The sequence below is a fragment of the Chlamydotis macqueenii genome, chromosome 20 (assembly GCF_036417535.1).
Source record: "Chlamydotis macqueenii isolate bChlMac1 chromosome 20, bChlMac1.mat, whole genome shotgun sequence".
Classification (NCBI taxonomy): Eukaryota; Metazoa; Chordata; class Aves; order Otidiformes; family Otididae; genus Chlamydotis; species Chlamydotis macqueenii.
In genome coordinates, this window is record NC_141575.1 from 12594396 (window position 1) to 12607592 (window position 13197).

General features: G+C 52.5%; 1 protein-coding gene and 1 long non-coding RNA gene across 2 annotated transcripts; both read right to left on the minus strand.

The window, feature by feature from the left end:
- Positions 1-1133: 1133 nt before the first annotated feature.
- Positions 1134-2571, minus strand: LOC147598293 (uncharacterized). Its single transcript, XR_015260738.1, has 2 exons — positions 2234-2571; positions 1134-1404 (listed from the first exon to the last, which is right to left on the minus strand). It is a non-coding gene; the product is annotated as an uncharacterized LOC147598293 (long non-coding RNA).
- A 43-nt stretch (positions 2572-2614) lies between these two features.
- On the minus strand, positions 2615-8615 carry LOC147598294 (ficolin-2-like). Its single transcript, XM_086764214.1, has 7 exons — positions 8606-8615; positions 8091-8126; positions 6653-6688; positions 5078-5205; positions 4550-4679; positions 3883-4017; positions 2615-3039 (listed from the first exon to the last, which is right to left on the minus strand). The coding sequence occupies exons 1-7, from the start codon at positions 8613-8615 to the stop codon at positions 2792-2794; spliced, it is 723 nt and encodes a 240-aa protein (XP_086620340.1). The 3' UTR covers positions 2615-2791.
- Between the last annotated feature and the right edge of the window lie 4582 nt (positions 8616-13197).

Genomic DNA, 13197 nt, shown 5'->3' on the forward strand with positions numbered 1-13197 from the left:
GCCAAAGTGCTGTGTTCCTCTCTGGAAAGAGCCTCTGTGCAGCCCTTGGAGGCTGGCAGTAATCCCAGGGTGGTTTGGACTGCTGGGTCTTCCCATGTACCAGACAATGCAGGAGGGTATTGCTGGAGGCAGCCTTGATCTGTCCAGGAGGCTGGCCTGAGTGGAACCCAAGAGGACTAGTTTGGCCCCACTCTTGCTTTCATATAGCTGTGCGTCAACAAGCTGTCAGAGATGCTTCCAGCCTCTCATCATGACTCTGGCTCCTTGATATGGCAGAAACCAGGTCCTTTCCCCACACCCCTTAGCCTGGCCCACCCTGCTCCTCCAGTGACTCCGCCAGCCTCACTTGTCATTATTTGCAGCAAGGGAAATGTCTGGAGCCCTTTCCAGCTCTGCTGAGGAGCACAAGAGGTTTTAAAACACGAAGTGCAAACCTGATCCGTGGGCTTTCCAGGACACAGAGAAAAAGCCCTGAGATGAGCAGTGGCCAGGATCAGTCACAAGATTGACTGGGGTTATTCTGCTTTTCTTCTGGGAACCCTTGGCAGGAGGACGGAAAGCAAGAGAGTATCCTGACAGATTGGGAAGCATGTTCTTTTAGGACACCTCAGATCTGTTTCCTGCCTCTCCCCCCGCCCCGGTCAGGTGTGAGAGCAGATGGAGAAGGGGAAGCCTTCTGTTGAGGAGAGGTGGGAGCTCTGGGCCAGTAGGATGTGTATGTATCTAGGGAACCGGATTCTGACCTTAGTGGTTCAATTCTTCCTGCCTGGAACTGCTGCAAGCACTGTCTGTGACTGCTGCAGGCATTGTGCCAGGGATGGACCATTGAGCCCAAGGACCCTCTGCTGCACATGCCTGTATCAGCACAGGGAGTATTTTCTTCCCTTGCAGTGGCTGGGGCTCATGCTGGAGGAGACACAGTGCCTGCGTCAGCTCACTGCGCCAGCTGAGGAGATGCAAGAGGATTTAATTCTGTGGCCAGAGCCAAACCGTCTCACCTAGCACTGGTGATGGCTTCTTACACCTGAATATTTCCTCTATGGAGTCAGGTAGTGGTAGTGGTCTGGGAATATCAACTAGATGGGCTGGGGTAAACTGTTCTTGCTGCACTCTTACGCACTCTAACATCAGCGTCCTTCATAGACAAAATTTAATTGTTGAAGGTTTCTGAGTAATAAGAGGAGAAGATAGAGGGGAGCAGAGAAAGGAGATTCAGCACTTTTAGGTAGGTTAAAGCTGAGGATGTCAGCACCAGCTTGTATGTCTCTGCAGAGGAGTCCGTGGTTCTGCAGAGCTGTCTGCGGCAGCAACTTGGGCCTCTCCGAGAAGCCACTCATGGACACAGCATCAGTGGCTGATTGCATGCTGAGGGACCTTGCTCCTGCTGAGGGCACATCGATCTGACTGGTAGTAGCAGAAAAACATAACAGAGCTCCTAGAGATGGGGAAGTGACTATGGGGCTTTCAGTGTATGTTTCTCTGCTAAGACACACACTTTCTCATGTACGTGAAAAGGACAAGTGAGCAGAGACAGGACCTAGTGAATAGGAAGATGCAAAACCTCATGTTTATTTCTTAGCACAGTGTTGACCTGCTGTGGTGTGCTGGGTCAGTTGCCTTTTTGCTCTTCTCACCCACAAGATTTGGATTCAGTGTTGTAGGGTTGTAGCTGCCCTTGCTACACATCTATGCCCTAAGTAGTGTGATAGACCTGGGACCATTAGGAGCATAACACAAATAAACACTGCTTCCACTGACTCTGCTCTGTCTCTGCAGTGAGGAGTTAGCACTAGGCTCTCCTCCTCTGCTTCAGCTGTGGGGAAGAGTCCAGGAGCAGGAGTCCAGGAAGAAGAGATCCTTTAACCAGTTCTGCTAATACTCAAATGAAACACCACACAAACTGGATTAACTGCCTCCATCCACCAGCAGATAGCTTATCTTCAAATGCTACTGGAAACAAGGTGAAATGGAAGATTTCCATTCCAAGATCACACCTGCCACATGATGCCCACTGGTGCAAGGCTTGACTTGGGACTGCTGTAGTGTCCTGGTACCACACACATTGCTGAACAGACTGTTTTGTATCCAACTTTTGGTCCACAGCGGCTAAAGAGTGAGATCTAGGACTGTGCCCTGGAGGAGGGGCTGAAGCTGGCTCTGGGTCTATCTGTGGCTCTGTCATGGTGGGAAGTGTTGTGCAATGGTACAGTGGTTCCAGGAGCTGAGGTCCCACCTGAGGTCCTGGAGCACGTCTTGTGTGAGGCAATGGGGAGGGAAGGAGGGAGGTGGCAGTGCTGACAGTCCTGTGCTGGAGGTTCGGTCCTTTCCATGACAGTCTATATCGTGGCTGCATCACAGCCTTCAGGGAGGGAGGAGTGGTCAGGAATTCAGTGCCTTTCAGATGACTCAACAGAAAAAGAGGCTGCAAGAACATGTGGATTAGACTGAAAATTACCAGTAATTACCATCTAGGCTAATAACGTCCGAGAGCTTTACTGAGATGCAGTAGCCTCACTCTCACTTTATCTTTAAATTAGGGAAACACACTTTTCAGAAACAGATGCTCAGGCTCAGTCAACGTCTGTGGGGCTCCAAGGTGAGAGTCGAGTGCTTACAGGACCTCAAACCAGCACCGATCTCTTCTGGTCTCTAAAAGTCTGCTCTAGGCTGAAGGCACAACCTGTAATTTCTTTCCTGGTCCAGTTGTGCCCTCAAACAACATTATGTTTTGTGCCTCCTCTTGGCTGTTGAGTGGCACCTGTTTGTGCTAGTCAGATGCCCTCTTGCTGTGTTAAACTGGCCTGAATTTCATTTCCGTTCGCTTATGGGAGTAATGGTATTCTTTGCCTGTCTTCCAGTTTATGCCATCAGCATAGCTGCCGTGAACGCCCAGCCAGTACATCCCATTCAGGTTGGAGTAATGGCAGTCATTGTACCACCATGCTCCCTTGTATTCTATGGCACAGTTGAAGGAGCTCATGTCATTGTCCCGGTCTGTTGTTGAAAATGGCATGTCCTTATGGTATGACAAGGAGTCTCCTGCAGAGAGTACACGTTCAATAGAGAGCACAAGACGGAGCCTAATGTGTCTGTGCAGGGCATCAGTGCACCTAGCTGGATGCAAAGCAGATTTTACAAATCCTGCTGGTCTCTCGGTTGCCCAGGTTTCCTCCTTGACCCTGGAGAAAAGGAGTATCCTGAACTCTGCCAGGACTGCTAAAACACACAGAGAGCTTAGCTATGCCTGTGAATCAAATGGGCCAGATTCTGCTCACAGTTACTCTGGTGTCACTTCTCTTGCACTGCTCAGGTTCTCTGCAGACATACTGAGGTCTGGACTGTCACACAGAGTTGCCACATGTACCCAGAGCACTGCAGGTGTTGGTTTCACTCATTCCTGCAAGAGGGGTATTGCAGGATTTGTTTGCTTTTTAAAGAAAAACAAAACATCAGGCATTAAGAGGATGCGCTGCTGATGTTGCAAGCATTGAACAGCACCCCAGCCCTGGAAATGCCAAACCTCATGGGCAAATACTTCCTTCCAACATAACCAAAAGCAGAACTTGTCCCGGCTGCTGCAGCACTGTTGGGAAGGTTATGTTGGATGAGGTGCTGCTCAGGGCCCAGCTCCACATTTGCTGCTAAACCATATGGCTGGGCTTGTAGGTCATGCTCTGGGTGATGACACTCTGTGGGTGATCCTGGGTGTCCCCACACCCAGAGGTCACCCAGCACTTGGGATACCATGGCCAGTTTTAATAAATTGATGCAAAATGTAGATGGTAGAAGCAGCTTGCATGATACAGCTCTGCACTATAAATGCTGAACACTTCTGAAATGCTCTAGGAAATAGCCTTTCCCAGTGAGCTGTTGCTAACTTACCAGCATTTCCACCAAGGAAGTCTCCTAGAACAAGTTTGTATGTCTCAGTCTCTCCTAAAACTCTGAATGAAGCGTACTTGGCAAAATAGTAGTTGTTTTCAAAGTCTCTCAGGTCAATGCGGAGTTCACAGGGTCCTAGAAGAGAAGGTGGACAGCAGTGGTGCAGGGCTGATGGGGAGTACGCACCTGGATTCCAGGCTGGAGGGTTTGAGGATCCCTGAGTTAACTTGAGAGGAGTGTCCATGACATGAGAGATTATGATTTATTTGAAATTCCTGCAGAACTTCCTGTACCTTTGATGGCTTTCTTGTGAAGCATCTTTTCTGATCCAATGTTAGGTGGTCATGGGCGCTGACAGCTACACGCCCAGGATGCTGCTCACACAATTGTGGCTCTGCGGCTGTGTGTGAGCAAGATGACTGCCATCACAACCAGTCCTAGTAGGAAGATGTGTTGGCCTATCTCCAGGATAGGTCATGCAGTCAGCTTCTAGTTTTCCTTTTTTTAGAGTGCAAATCCCTGTATGCAATGGCCTGTAAGAGCCTGCATTCTGTTTAGGATTAAGTGCTGGGGCCTCAGATGGACGCAAGAAGTTCAGAGTCCTTTAATGACCAAGTGTAGGGGTTGGGCTCTCAGGGTCCCGGCCTGGGATAGAGGCAGACCTTACCTAGTGAGGTCAGGAAGTGGATGTTGTCATTCCCCAGCCAGAACTCCATCAGTTGGTTGCCAAAGCCTCGTTTGTATGAATCCCAGTCTCGCAAGAAGTTCACTGACCCATCCCAGCGCCTCTGGAAAACCTACAGGAAGGGAGACCCTCAGCCATGCAGGCCGCCCCCCAGCCCTGAAGGTGTCTGTAGTGCCTGGGGAGCACAGCCCCCCACAGCAAACACTCCCCCTGCATCCAGACCCTCCTGCGGGTCTCTGGAGACCAAATTCCAGGATCTCCATCTGCCCTTGGAAATGAGGAGGAAATTGTTTGCTAATTTAAGCAGGTCTGTGGTGCTTAGCCTGCTCCCAGGGACGTCTCCCAGGAGAATTTCCTGCATCCACAAGATGTGCTGATGTGAATCTTAGCTGTCCCCTCAGTGTGTGTTTTCCTCCTTTTTTGTTTCTATTTTGGTGCCATCCTTTGCAGCCTTAATAAAAATCACTGTAGGGACATAGAAACCTCCCTCCCTCTTCTCATCCTACTCACAATCCATCCTCCGCCGTCTGTGTCCATGTCGCAGAAGACGGTGGTGGCATTGCAGCCTTCTGGGTAGATGGTGTACCAGCCACTCAGGATCTTCCCTTTACCCAACAGTTCTTGGCAGTTTCTGGCTTCTGTGCAAATGAGGGGAAAAGATCAAGTAGAAAGAGTTTTAATGTGCTCACCACATCCGGGGACCACATCGGTCTCATGCCCAAAGCCAGAGGCTTTGAACCATTCAGCTTCCCAGCTGGGTCCTTGCACTGCAGGACTCTGGCACGCAGCTGCTGGGAGCCAAACCCCGTGGCAGTTTCCAAGCCCATCTGTCATGGGGGAGATGAGCGTCTTCTAAGAAATAGCCTAAGGTGCTCAGACTCCTCTCATCTGCAATGACTCTTTTGGGAGTCTGGGTGATAGAGCTGCTTCAAGCAGGATGACAAACACATGATCTGGGAATTTGTCCAGGCTCAGGGGGCACAGAGAGCGTGGGCGTAGTTGGCAGAAAAGTAGTGGTGAAACAGAAAACCAACTACCTGTAAAAGAGAAAACAGTGTTCAGATCATCCTCTGTGGTTTGGACCGATGACACTTTTGATATACACATTATCATGTATAAATTTCTTTTTCCTCCCAAACCACACACCTGATGACAGAAGCTCAGATTCACAGATGCCAAAGGATTGACTGGAACGCTCTGTATCAGATACCCCAGCTCACAGCTGCACCTGTGCCTATCACAGGGGAAAGCCTTGGGAGATGATCTGAGATGGTGGTGCTGGTGGTGCAGGTGTCTGAGCATGCTGTATTTGATGAACGGATGCACAGCTGTACCAGGCTGTCCTGTGGGCATGGGTGTCCTTCCTAATGGAGATATGGTCCTGAACTTGGCCTGGTCCTTATTCATCAGATGTTTTTACATGCCCAGGAAAGATACAAAGGCAGAGGAGTGCCTGGGGCAGAAAGGGGCCAGTTCAGTGGGGTCCCAGTCTCTCTCGGCTGTTACACCATCTCTGATCTGCTGGAGCCTCTGCACGTGACCATGGCCCTACAGCACCCAAGTGTAGCCAAAACAGATTGTAGCTTTGCTTTGGCTTTAGCTCATGGAGACTGATGGGTCAACTGATACTTGTTTGTTTCCTTTCTTTCTTTTTGTGAAATGTTATTTTCATCTGAGCACTATCACATGCATGAACTCTGCATCTACTGAACCTGCCACTGCAAGTGTAGTGGTATAACTGCCTTGGAAGTAGCAGAATGTCTATAGTGTTTCTAGTGGTTTCATCTTGGAAACCATGAGCTCTCAAAAACTAAGACAAAACTCCTGCAGAGCACACAGGGGGCAGGTAACTCAAGTAGTGCTCCGAGGACATGACTTTCCTGGCCTGGCTGGATTACAGAGTAGACACACAGAAGCTGCATGTGGCTGTGAGAAGCAAATGGGTTAACAGTGATATTTCCTTACTTCATCCTTCAATGTTACTCTGAATTTGTTTTTATTGCTGCCCTGTCCTGACTTCTGGTGCAGGGAGTCCACTACCATCTGCTCTGCAAAGCCAACAGTGGCATGAAGGATGCAACTCACCCCATGTTTCTGCAAATCCAGACTCCCCTTTTGTTCCTGTTGGACAAAAAACACCATCAATTGCTCCTTACCTTCCACACCCCGCCCGCCCCTCCTCCAGAATTTGGCATCATTTGCTTTTCAAGACAAATCCTGCTGCACTGGTAGAGGGCTGTGATGTTAAAGGGCAGCGTTTAGCTCATCTGCACACACAACAGAGGCACAGAGAAACCAGGCAGGAGGAGTAACACAATGTTCTGCCCAGTCCGCTTCTGGGCCCAGCAAAGGAAACCCACCAGGCCATCAAAGGCCCATCTGCCCAGACCCAGGAAAGCACAGAGGAACAATGGCAGGTGGGAACCCACAGGCTCCTGTAATTACAGTGGTGACATAAGCACCCTTAGTCCCTCAGAGCAGCTCCTAGCAGGCACATCGGGTGGCTGCCAGTGGGGTGGGACACATTATAAATGCTCAAGGAGAAGCAGCCTTTCCTCTCTTGGGCTGTTGGACCTGGCATAATGTATTTTCCCTCTGACATCTGATTTAGGGCTGGGAGGTCCAAATGGCCAGACTGACATGAGATGTGTCCCTGTTGGACTTGGCTGCTCTGCCTGCTGCTGGCCAGCCCACAGAGCTGAGTACAAACATTTTGTGCCAGCGAGGCCCATTGGGTTGGGACACATGGGACAGGAGTGGGTGGGTGTGGGAAGAAGGAGAAGACGTTGTTGTGGGAAGGCAGAGTCAAAAGCCACAGGAGGGGTACACTTGCTGCTGGCAGAGTCAGTGGTTTGGGAGCAGCTGTGACAGCTGGAGCAAATGTGCTGAACTAGCCACCAGACCAGCAGCGTTTGGTCCCTGGCAATGACAAGCCAAGCTCCAGTGAGGGAAGCCATGGTGCCAACAGTACTCAACGCTGGGTGCCGGTGGCCCTCGCATGCTGGATGATGGCATGAGGGAAAAAAAACCCAACAACACCCCCTCCCCCTCCAAAACCCAACAACAACAACAAAAAAACCCTGTTTTCCCTCTACCCTACTGCTAGTGTTGGTAGAGAGCCATGTTCCTCTGGCACTAGCAGCCACTGAGTTTCATCCAAGCTTCTGCCTTCTGCCATAGCATGGAAAGGTCAGAGCTCTGCCCAAATCTGGCTGGTCCCTCAGGTTAGGGCATGTGAAGCCCTGCGGTTTCTGTAGCTGGTGGTGCTGGGCAGCAGCAACCAGGAGCCTAAGCTGGGGGCAGCCCCTGTGGCTGGTTTGGGAGAGAGGGTGCTCGCACCACCCGGGCCGGGGCTGAGCCTACGATGGGGCACAATGGTCACCAAACAGCCCCATCCAATACCTGGTGGGGTACTTTTTCTTTCTCTATAGTTGCTCCCATCTGGTGCGTTGTTCCAGAACAGCACAGGGTGGAAGTTTAACTAAACTAGCTCACATGATAAATTCAGCACAGCATGATTTACCTTTTGGTCCTGGGAAACCAGACTCTCCAGCTGCTCCTGCAAAAGGCAAGGAAAATGCTCATCGCAGATGACTCAATGCAAGCGAATTACTGTGGCTCCCCAGGGGGGCTGCTCCAGCCCCTCCATATATCTCAAATGTACAAGAAAGGCTGCCAAGTGGTGCAAAGCCAGGGTGCTCTGCTGAGTGTCGCAGCTGGTGCTGCCACCCCACCTTGGCTGCTCTCCTGGTCAGCAGCATCTCCTGGGTACAGCAGGAAGAGCAGAACACGGGAGAGAGAGCTGCTGCTCTGTCAGCTGGAGCGCCTGGGGGTTTCACAGCTCTCTCTCAGTGACTTTTTGTGGGGGCTTTCTGTTTTCAGCCACGCACCTGTGAGATTTTGGGCAACAGCTACTTTTTTTCAGAAGGTTCATCCATCTCCTGCGGGGATTTCAACTGAAGTTTTGGGTTCTTCTGGCCAGGAAATAGCTACATACTAAACATCAAAAGGGGCTGTTTTCCCAGCCAGTCAGTGTACCATGCTCCATTCCTAGGTGCCACCTTATGCTGGAAACTGGTTTCTTTAGAAGAAACACTTTTCCAATGCCTGTAGCACACAGCTCCTGCTGAAAACCTTAAGCACATCCTGGATGGAGTGAAAGACAATTTCTCAGCAGACATCATCCTCTTTTCAGGGGCTCATCCCATTGCACAGAAATGCCCCTTCTCTCCTTGCTCCACCCTGTACCTGGTGGTTCTATCCCATCCTTCTTGTCAAGTGGGCTACAATGGCATCTCACACCGAGTCCAGGCCTGGAGGCTGCTGTAAACACTCAGCATCATGTCTCTACATGAGGCCTCCTGGCCAAAGCACGCAAAAGCTCCTCAGAGAGGGGGGATATTTGGGCAGGTTTGTCGTGGTGGAGGCAGGTTGTTGCCGCACGAGAAGTGCCTGCTCCGGAGGCTTCTTGCGAGCAGCGCTAAAAGCACGCGAACATCGCGTTTCTGTGCTTTCCTGAACAGCTTGTGCTGGGACAGTTACAGCCGCGTTTTGCAAGCTGTCCGGGGTTCTGAGGCACTAAAAGTGCGGATGTGTGGCGACTGTGCAAGACGAGAACCGGCTGCTCTGAAAGCCCTTCCTGCTCTTCACGTACGCTTTCTAGCAGCTCTACGGACACACACGCGTCAGCCTCTTCACTGTCCTACACAGCTAGCACGCTGGCAGTTACCGTCAACTTGGAAGCAGCCGCGCAGAAGGCAGTCGCCCTGCAACCGGCGAACAGCGCATCATCGCGGCTACACGCGAGCTGGCCGCACTCGGAGCTTTCGCGGCTCTTCTCTCGCTCTTTCTCGCAGAGCTCCGGCGATGCACAACTCGAACCGCGAAAGCCGCAATGAGCTTTGTGCAAGCTGCGCAGAAGAAACAAGGCACTAAACCGGCAAATGTCCAGCTAATCTCCAACGTGAAAAGGGTCAGCAAGGAAAGCTCTTGCTAACAGCCCAGAAGCATTGCGACTCTTCTCTGGGTGATTTGCCCACCAACACTTCACATCAGCTCAAGCCGGCTGCCCGGAGGAAAAGAGGCTAGGAAAGATCGTAGCAGGCACGGTTGTTGCTGCACGAGAAGTGCCTGCTCCGGAGGCTTCTTGCGAACAGCGCTAAAAGCACGCGAACATCGCGTTTCTGTGCTTTCCTGAACAGCTTGCGCTGGGACAGTTACAGCCGTGTTTTGCAAGCTGTCCGGGGTTCTGAGGCACTAAAAGTGCGGATGTGTGGCGACTGTGCAAGACGAGAACCGGCTGCTCTGAAAGCCCTTCCTGCTCTTCACGTACGCTTTCTAGCAGCTCTACGGACACACACGCGTCAGCCTCTTCACTGTCCTACACAGCTAGCACGCTGGCAGTTACCGTCAACTTGGAAGCAGCCGCGCAGAAGGCAGTCGCCCTGCAACCGGCGAACAGCGCATCATCGCGGCTACACGCGAGCTGGCCGCACTCGGAGCTTTCGCGGCTCTTCTCTCGCTCTTTCTCGCAGAGCTCCGGCGATGCACAACTCGAACCGCGAAAGCCGCAATGAGCTTTGTGCAAGCTGCGCAGAAGAAACAAGGCACTAAACCGGCAAATGTCCAGCTAATCTCCAACGTGAAAAGGGTCAGCAAGGAAAGCTCTTGCTAACAGCCCAGAAGCATTGCGACTCTTCTCTGGGTGATTTGCCCACCAACACTTCACATCAGCTCAAGCCGGCTGCCCGGAGGAAAAGAGGCTAGGAAAGATCGTAGCAGGCACGGTTGTTGCTGCACGAGAAGTGCCTGCTCCGGAGGCTTCTTGCGAACAGCGCTAAAAGCACGCGAACATCGCGTTTCTGTGCTTTCCTGAACAGCTTGCGCTGGGACAAGTTACAGCCGTGTTTTGCAAGCTGTCCGGGGTTCTGAGGCACTAAAAGTGCGGATGTGTGGCGACTGTCCAAGACGAGAACCGGCTGCTCTGAAAGCCCTTCCTGCTCTTCACGTACGCTTTCTAGCAGCTCTACGGACACACACGCGTCAGCCTCTTCACTGTCCTACACAGCTAGCACGCTGGCAGTTACCGTCAACTTGGAAGCAGCCGCGCAGAAGGCACTCGCCCTGCAACCGGCGAACAGCGCATCATCGCGGCTACACGCGAGCTGGCCGCACTCGGAGCTTTCGCGGCTCTTCTCTCGCTCTTTCTCGCAGAGCTCCGGCGATGCACAACTCGAACCGCGAAAGCCGCAATGAGCTTTGTGCAAGCTGCGCAGAAGAAACAAGGCACTAAACCGGCAAATGTCCAGCTAATCTCCAACGTGAAAAGGGTCAGCAAGGAAAGCTCTTGCTAACAGCCCAGAAGCATTGCGACTCTTCTCTGGATGATTTGCCCACCAACACTTCACATCAGCTCAAGCCGGCTGCCCGGAGGAAAAGAGGCTAGGAAAGATCGTAGCAGGCACGGTTGTTGCTGCACGAGAAGTGCCTGCTCCGGAGGCTTCTTGCGAACAGCGCTAAAAGCACGCGAACATCGCGTTTCTGTGCTTTCCTGAACAGCTTGCGCTGGGACAGTTACAGCCGTGTTTTGCAAGCTGTCCGGGGTTCTGAGGCACTAAAAGTGCGGATGTGTGGCGACTGTGCAAGACGAGAACCGGCTGCTCTGAAAGCCCTTCCTGCTCTTCACGTACGCTTTCTAGCAGCTCTACGGACACACACGCGTCAGCCTCTTCACTGTCCTACACAGCTAGCACGCTGGCAGTTACCGTCAACTTGGAAGCAGCCGCGCAGAAGGCAGTCGCCCTGCAACCGGCGAACAGCGCATCATCGCGGCTACACGCGAGCTGGCCGCACTCGGAGCTTTCGCGGCTCTTCTCTCGCTCTTTCTCGCAGAGCTCCGGCGATGCACAACTCGAACCGCGAAAGCCGCAATGAGCTTTGTGCAAGCTGCGCAGAAGAAACAAGGCACTAAACCGGCAAATGTCCAGCTAATCTCCCACGTGAAAAGGGTCAGCAAGGAAAGCTCTTGCTAACAGCCCAGAAGCATTGCGACTCTTCTCTGGATGATTTGCCCACCAACACTTCACATCAGCTCAAGCCGGCTGCCCGGAGGAAAAGAGGCTAGGAAAGATCGTAGCAGGCACGGTTGTTGCTGCACGAGAAGTGCCTGCTCCGGAGGCTTCTTGCGAGCAGCGCTAAAAGCACGCGAACATCGCGTTTCTGTGCTTTCCTGAACAGCTTGCGCTGGGACAGTTACAGCCGTGTTTTGCAAGCTGTCCGGGGTTCTGAGGCACTAAAAGTGCGGATGTGTGGCGACTGTGCAAGACGAGAACCGGCTGCTCTGAAAGCCCTTCCTGCTCTTCACGTACGCTTTCTAGCAGCTCTACGGACACACACGCGTCAGCCTCTTCACTGTCCTACACAGCTAGCACGCTGGCAGTTACCGTCAACTTGGAAGCAGCCGCGCAGAAGGCAGTCGCCCTGCAACCGGCGAACAGCGCATCATCGCGGCTACACGCGAGCTGGCCGCACTCGGAGCTTTCGCGGCTCTTCTCTCGCTCTTTCTCGCAGAGCTCCGGCGATGCACAACTCGAACCGCGAAAGCCGCAATGAGCTTTGTGCAAGCTGCGCAGAAGAAACAAGGCACTAAACCGGCAAATGTCCAGCTAATCTCCAACGTGAAAAGGGTCAGCAAGGAAAGCTCTTGCTAACAGCCCAGAAGCATTGCGACTCTTCTCTGGGTGATTTGCCCACCAACACTTCACATCAGCTCAAGCCGGCTGCCCGGAGGAAAAGAGGCTAGGAAAGATCGTAGCAGGCACGGTTGTTGCTGCACGAGAAGTGCCTGCTCCGGAGGCTTCTTGCGAACAGCGCTAAAAGCACGCGAACATCGCGTTTCTGTGCTTTCCTGAACAGCTTGCGCTGGGACAGTTACAGCCGTGTTTTGCAAGCTGTCCGGGGTTCTGAGGCACTAAAAGTGCGGATGTGTGGCGACTGTGCAAGACGAGAACCGGCTGCTCTGAAAGCCCTTCCTGCTCTTCACGTACGCTTTCTAGCAGCTCTACGGACACACACGCGTCAGCCTCTTCACTGTCCTACACAGCTAGCACGCTGGCAGTTACCGTCAACTTGGAAGCAGCCGCGCAGAAGGCAGTCGCCCTGCAACCGGCGAACAGCGCATCATCGCGGCTACACGCGAGCTGGCCGCACTCGGAGCTTTCGCGGCTCTTCTCTCGCTCTTTCTCGCAGAGCTCCGGCGATGCACAACTCGAACCGCGAAAGCCGCAATGAGCTTTGTGCAAGCTGCGCAGAAGAAACAAGGCACTAAACCGGCAAATGTCCAGCTAATCTCCAACGTGAAAAGGGTCAGCAAGGAAAGCTCTTGCTAACAGCCCAGAAGCATTGCGACTCTTCTCTGGATGATTTGCCCACCAACACTTCACATCAGCTCAAGCCGGCTGCCCGGAGGAAAAGAGGCTAGGAAAGATCGTAGCAGGCACGGTTGTTGCTGCACGAGAAGTGCCTGCTCCGGAGGCTTCTTGCGAACAGCGCTAAAAGCACGCGAACATCGCGTTTCTGTGCTTTCCTGAACAGCTTGCGCTGGGACAGTTACAGCCGTGTTTTGCAAGCTG